The 7,310-nt window shown below is 38.7% G+C and overlaps 1 protein-coding gene across 1 annotated transcript; it reads right to left on the bottom strand.

The window, feature by feature from the left end:
• Positions 1–2,183: 2,183 nt before the first annotated feature.
• Positions 2,184–7,049, bottom strand: LOC149858232 (TLR adapter interacting with SLC15A4 on the lysosome-like). Its single transcript, XM_090060067.1, has 2 exons — positions 6,956–7,049; positions 2,184–4,527 (listed from the first exon to the last, which is right to left on the bottom strand). Exon 2 carries the CDS (start codon positions 4,478–4,480, stop codon positions 3,554–3,556), a length of 927 nt encoding a protein of 308 aa, XP_089916193.1. The 5' UTR covers positions 4,481–4,527; positions 6,956–7,049; the 3' UTR covers positions 2,184–3,553.
• Positions 7,050–7,310: the final 261 nt, after the last annotated feature.

The raw sequence follows: 7,310 nt of genomic DNA, 5'->3' as shown, positions 1-7,310 counted from the left end.
TTCTGTGGAACCTGTTCAAATCTGCCATTGATAGGTGGCAGTAAGCAACTGCAAGATAGGTAGACAAATAGATTTTATTTCACAAAATGTTGGGTGCAATTATTTAGCTATGGTTGAGCAAATGTGAAAATATACCTCTAAGATTTGTGAATTTATGAATCTACCAAAAGTAGCTTTTGAAAAGTACTCCAACTTACATTCATTAGCTGATCTTTGAGACCACATTTCAACGTGATGAATTTGAATATACCTATCAGATGTCTAATGTATGTATTTGCAACTCAATGCATGTAGTAGACACTGGGCGCATCTACACGTTTATTAATGCGCAGTGGTTGCTGCACATTTAATTTAGTACTTGTATAATCAAGTACTAAATAAATGCACAGCAACCAGAGTTATTGTGTAGTAGTGTCTGTGAACACCTTTTTAGCGGCCCTACTGCACAGTAGCCTTATCATACTGTGCAGTAGCATGTTATCACTGTTTGCGCTGTGATGCACTACTGTGCAGTGTCATTAGACTGCTGTGCAGTCAGCATCTCAAGTAGATGCACCCATTGAGTATATAAATTCATTTGAGTCATGCCCTCTCATTGTTTTCCAAATTCTAACAGAACTTTAAGAGTCAAGGTAAACAAAATCTTAGGATACAGGAAGTATTCAGGATACTCCTCTCCTTACTCACTTAGCTACATTTAGCAACCTATTTGACATCATTTACTCTGACTGGAGGCAGCTATTTCATGCAACATCATGCAAAAAAATAGCATCATGAAATGCCTAGAACAAGTTTTTGAAAAACTGACACTTAAGTAGACATGGCTCCCATTCTTCCCCAGATCCAGTACATTATGTCTGCATGTTATGTAATACCTACCAGACATTGTTCAAGTTGAGCCTAGTCCTGAAATCTTAACTAATGTAACTCTTCTTAATGAAACCAAATCAATTGACTTGGGGCTTTGTGGCTGGATGGTTTCCATATGTAAACTCAGGTCTCCCTCATCTGATGGTCTGATGTTCCTTCAAACCTGCTGATACTTTTGAGGCAAACTGCAACACTCATTGATAATTTTGTATGAGACTCTTTGATCTTTGTAAAGCACAGATCAGATGGCAAGGACCTTGATTTACAAAGATGTCAGTATTTGATGTATTATTACCTAAAGATGACAATATCTTTCACATTCTTTTTTGAAGGTTGACAGAAATTTTGAACAAAAGTACTACACACAGTTTATGAGATGTTATTCAGAAGCAAAACACTGCTTTGTTCTTCATCAGCTGTTTCACATTTAACTACACAGAGAAGCACTTACAACATAATCATAATCTGTATTGCTTGGCATCAGTGAGTCCTGATAAAGTCATTTAACTACCTGTGAAAAATACATTTTGGAAGACTGCCTTTGTGCACAAATGTAAGTAAAAGGCAATTAGCCTCAGAGAGGGCACCATTTGGCTTCCAAGGGAGGTGATGTTCTCTCCTACCTTGGGGTCTTTAAGAGAAGACTGGACAAGCACCTGGCTGGGGTCATATGACCCTAGCGCTCTTTCCTGCCCAGGGCCGAGGGGCAGACTTTATGATCTATTGAGGTCCATTGTGACCCTAACTACTATGAAACGATGATACGTTTGGGCAGAAGAGTTAAAGTCATGATTGCATACGTAGTTGCAGGTGGTTAAAATGATCTCAAGGGTCTTAATGTGAGTGAGAGCATAAGTTTGCCTACTAAAAGAAAAACTCTGAGTTCATTCATCACCCAATAATGGCAGCATAGTGATTAACCTGAACTTAAAACATTTCCTGAGGAGAAATGACCAGCAGGGAATGGATAAGGCTGAAGGCCAAGTGAATGAATTTCCTGAATGAAATCTACATTGAAAAATTAGAGTACTAAGGAACTAAGCTAGTAGTATTTTTGCTGTTTAGTAACATTGCAGTACATTCTTAGATTGGTGAAGTCATAATAACTGAATAATTCAGAAAAATAAGCATAAAAAGGAGTCCATTTTAAACATGATACATATAGTAATTCTATAACTTCTGAAAATCTGAGTGGATTTTATAGTGTAATATATGTGAAATGATATATGCGTAAATGAGTTTCAAAATCAACAGAAAAAGGTTGTGTTTAAAGTACAGAAAATATTTTAATAATTTTGTACAAAGCTGATCTATTACACAAGTTGTTAGAAACCAATAAAACCTCTATTCCTATGTAACATATTGTACATGTATAATATAAAATATGCATGTGCAACAAGAGTACCACATACACACATATATAAACCCTTCTATAGAATGTTCTCATTAGCTTTCCTTACTATGAAGTCTACATTTCACATGATACACATATAAGAGGCTACACAAAATAAATCAGTGTTGAACATTCCCACCTGCTAACAGCATTTTTATATGAAAGATGCATCTTCTCAGAAACAATACTCAGGTATGTAAAAGTTTATTCTACACTTGGACGGACGTTCAGGGTCATGAGTACAGCTCAATCATGCAAGAGTCTAAATCATGCAAATTATTTGGTACTGGATTAGTTTCTCAGGGCATGACTAAAATATTCAAGAATATTTTACTAATATTTTTTGTACATGGCAAACTTTGCTTGTTTAAGTAGCCCCAAAATACAGTAATAAAGTGTCATGTAGATATTGGCAGAGCTGGAATCTCAGAAGCTGGGCATGGGCCACTTAAAAAAAATTGGCTAAACAAATATTTTAAGGTGTTCTGTTCAACAATACAATGAAGTCAGTGATTCAGTCCTGAAATAAGCAATGAAGTAGCACCATAGACAAGATATGATTTAAATCAGGGCTGCTCAACTGGTGGCCCACAAGTCACATGCAGTACCCCAGCTCCTGCTCCTTGGCTCCACTCCTAGCTTTTCTCTATACCCCGAGTCCCTGGGCTCCCCCTCCCTCCTGAAGCTTCTTCTGCCTGCCCCCTATCCCTGCCCCTGGTCCTACCCTGTCCCTTGGGCTGGGGCAGGGTAACCTAGTTTGCAGGGCTGAGGGAGTCTGTAACCATAGGGCTCATGGAAACTTCCATGCTGGTGCAGTGTAGAGAGAGTCACCCACCACCCGGGGGTAGGGCGGACAGTGTATTGCATTGCATCCATGTAGCACAGAGCAAGGAGGGCTGTATGGTACATCTGCACAGCATGGGGGGATGGAGGGCTGCACAGCATGGGGGGATGTGCGTGGTTTGTCTGCACAGTGCATCCACATTGGGAAGGGGTGGAGGAAGTTTGTAGGTTGTGGGGCTTGCATGGCCTGTCAGCAGACTGTGTGGTGTGGCACAGGGTGAGATAGAATGATGCAGTGTGTGACCCACATGGTATTTCCCAAGGTTGTATCTAGTCTGCATAGTCCTGCAACCCTCAGCCACTCAGAAGTTGAAGAGTCCTGGTTTAGACTGCAAAAGCAATTATCTTTTAACAAGTCTGTAGTGTCTAATTTCTGTAAATGTCACCAATTTATCTTGAAAGTGAAGAAACTGTGGCTGAAGATTACTTTGTAACCAAACAGTTAATTCATGATGTTAACTTCATCTGGAAGCTCTTTTTCTTGCATACAGGGTTTGAGATCTGTAAATTTGGAGTACTAAACTCAGAACTGTTTCCAGTGGCAGCATTGTGACAGCTAAACAAAGCTAGAGAATGTAAGAGCATTTCTTTGGCTTTTGATGTTTCTATATTATGTTCCTGGGACAACTGAAAACTTAGCTGATTTAGGTTATTCATTATCAAACTAGAAGTCTGGAGGTTTGTTACAGAGCCACACCTAGTCAGGTTTTCTTCAAAAACCTGTTTATAGAGCTCTTCCATCTTTCTATCCATGTAACTGTTGAGCACAGAATTTGAAAGAGGTTGTTTGTGGAGTGTCATACTCTTTTCTGTACCTTCATCCCCATTCAAGAACTTTGCAGCAGGTTTTTCAAGAGGCTCCTTTGGAGGTGAATGACCTAAGAGAATATCTACTGACACTAAAACAGGGCCATCAGGGAGTATATCACATGTGTCATCCATAACACAACCTGAATCAACCATATAGTCCCCTACATGGTCTCCTGCAATATGTAGGTCAGGGTAGTTTTGATAAATGCTGTGGCATGACCAGGATCTATACAAATCCAACTGTTTTTCATTATTGTGTTCCCTTTCTGGTATATGTAAACCTGTAAATATGGTTCCATTAACATGTGCATTATTATGTTCTTTTACAGGTAGCTTTTCCGTTGATTCACATGGAAGAACTTTACTGTGTTCCTTCTTGCTATCTTTTGCAATGATCTTATCCTGCTTCTTAGATTTTGTAGCAAGGTCTTCCGTTGCCAGTCTATCCACAAGATGATCTTTCCAGGTTTCCTTCTTCTCTTTTTTGTTGATGTCACATCTGTGGGGTTTGTTTTGTATCTTTTCTCTGTATATAATTCCTGTTAGGATGCCTTCTGCCAACATTATAGCTGATGCTAGAGACCAACTAACTAGCACAGTACAGTATATTTCTGCAAAAACAAACATAACATGTAAGGTAATGTAAAATAAAGGAAATTATAAAAGTAAAATTGTAAAAGTAAAATATATGTTTCAAGGAGACTGGAATATGGTTTGTATATAAATAGCACTTCGATTGCTTTTTCACAAATCTATTTTTATTCCAAGGTAAATTAAAGCTATTTTGGCAACAAAAAGTCATTCTAAAGACAAAATAACCCCCAAAACTAAAAATTGGATCCTTACTTTTCCATATCAGCTCAGTCCTGGATATCACTTGTGAATGATGGCTAATTGTGATAATTCGTACACATGAATTCTGATACTTTAAGGACTAATTTATAATCATAGAATTATTTTCATTGGACTGGACCAAATTCTCAGCCAGCACAAATCAAGATAATTTCTTTGAAAGACATCAGTTCATACCAGTTGATAATCTGGCTCAGGGATGTCCAACTGGTGGCACATGAGGGGTTAACATGCTCCTGTCTCCCACATGGCTGCCATTGCCTTTTTTCACTCTGGCCATTGTCTTTTTCACTAACTCACACAGCAGCCAGGGTCTCAAGGCTCCCCCTCCCACCGTAAATACAGCACTACTCAATTCATCTCCCAAAAGAAGCAACCTTTCAACTATCAGCCAACACTATACAGCATTGTATAGTGAACTTTTGTATTACTAAGGCTCCATAGTTTCACTGCATAAGCTATAGTTTATTCACTAGAACAGTGGAAGCCAATATTTTGGCAAGTGTACCACAAATTGGCCCTGCACCATCCAAGCGCCACTTCAATCCCTCCACCCTGTCCGATCTGCTGCTCTGCTTTCTGGTGCCAGCCCTGTGCTCCCTCCCTGCTTTCTGCTTCCTTCCCTGTGTTCCTTGCCCCACTTGCTGCTTTAATATCTGCTTCTTGCCTTATCTGCTACCGTGCTGCCTATCTCCTTCCTGATCTGCTGTATGCCACACAGAGGGCTTCCCCATACCATTTATAGCACTCATGCTGCAGGTTGGCCACCTCTGCACTAATACATCATGAAATGTTGTCTCGAATAATGAAAAACTAGATGTTGTGTCTCAAAATCATGTATATATTAGCCACAACATGTTGTGATTCTTTGATATTGCCTTTTATTTGTATTAAGTCTTGATGCAGCTGTTGTCAAAATCAACAGCTAAATTCCAGAAGGTTTCAGGGAAGGATCAAACGTTTTGGACTCAATCCGTTTTCCACTGAAATCAAACCAAGTTTTTCCACGAACCTCAGTGTGAGTTTATCTGACCTAAAAAGGCTGAGGGTTTTCCCATTAGACTCTAGTGGGAAAGAGGAATACAAGAAGGCTCCTTTTTATTTCAATATCTTTGCAATGTAGTCTCTGTGTATGGAATCTATTCTCTTTGCACAGCTCTGGGGCACACATTCCCTCACAGAAAGGAGGGAGAGGCAAGGAGTGAGGCAAACACATCGAAAGAAGGTATAACAAACCCTTGGAAGTATACTGCCCAGCAGAGATGACCTTTCTCATGTGCAAGAGAGTCCAGATTAGAGTTCTATTTAAATGGCGGACACCTACTGTCTGATTTTGTTTTCCCTGATGCCAGATTAAATAGGGTTAATTCCACTTATGTCAGTGGATAGCTGTTACATGCAAAGTGAATGCTATATACAGCAGATGTCATACTGGAACTAAGTCTTAAAATAAATTCTACTATGATTTCACAAAAGGAAATCAAATTCTTATTTGCACAGGAATAGACTGGAAAAGTCTTTCTGCATCATTATGTCTAGTCCCCTGCTACATACTGTGGTGTAGACAACCCCATCCTATCCCATTCAAAATCTTATCAAGCTTCATCTTTTAAGTTATTAGGTTTCATATCCCCATTACTCCAGTTGGAGCATTGTTTCACAATTTTAGTCCTCTGATGGTTAAAAACATGTTTCTAATTTCAAGATGAAACCTCCCCAAGGCCAATTTTATCCTGTTCTGTGCTAAAATAGTCTTTTAAAGTAGCTCCTCTCCCTTTCTGGTGTCTCATATGGCATTAAAATCACTGTGTGTGAGGCTGGAAACTAAAGCAAGGATGATAATACACTATACAAAGTTAAAGGGTAGCATTTTCCAAACTGACTATATTACTTACAAGACCAAATGCCATTTTCAAAAGATGTGCAGGTTCTAACGAAGCTAAGACTCAGCGATGCTCCATGGAATTTACACTACCACTTGCCTAATCTGGTTTTGAAAATTGGATACAAGATCCCAAGTCATTTACACACAGAGAAATGTATACCTCTTTCATAAATGTTCATAATGTTGGAGCAAGCTCTCAAAAATATAACCTTAACAAATATCTCCCATAAAGAAAGAAGACCTTTAAGTAAAGTAACATAAGTAGACTATGTATTCTAGAGCAAAACACAAACCAGTCTTACCTTTTTGAAAGAGATGTATAACTGCATAGCCTAAAATTCCATTACTGAGACTGCAGTAAATGCAGAATAAATTCTCGCTTGCTCTTTCCTCACTCTGCCCTGTGTGAGCAATAACAGAATCACATGTGATTTTAGTTCTTCTTTTTGTGTACCTTTGAAAACAGAAGTGGTCCAAGTGGGAAGCTATCTGGTTCCCCAATATAGAATGATGACAAATTCAAATATGGATGTTAAAAATACATCTAACACGTTGCTGATGACTGTGGTACAATGTTCATGATTACTATGACTGCTTTAATTCTACAAAATTAGCTAAAACTAAACAAGTTTACTAAATGATTGCAGAATCAAGTAT

This window comes from Crocodylus siamensis, chromosome 8, assembly GCF_052110815.1.
Source record: "Crocodylus siamensis isolate JL-2025a chromosome 8, ASM5211081v1, whole genome shotgun sequence".
Lineage (NCBI taxonomy): Eukaryota > Metazoa > Chordata > Crocodylia > Crocodylidae > Crocodylus > Crocodylus siamensis.
The sequence above is the reverse complement of the archived record's forward strand: the minus strand, read 5'-3'. Positions and strand labels throughout refer to the sequence as shown.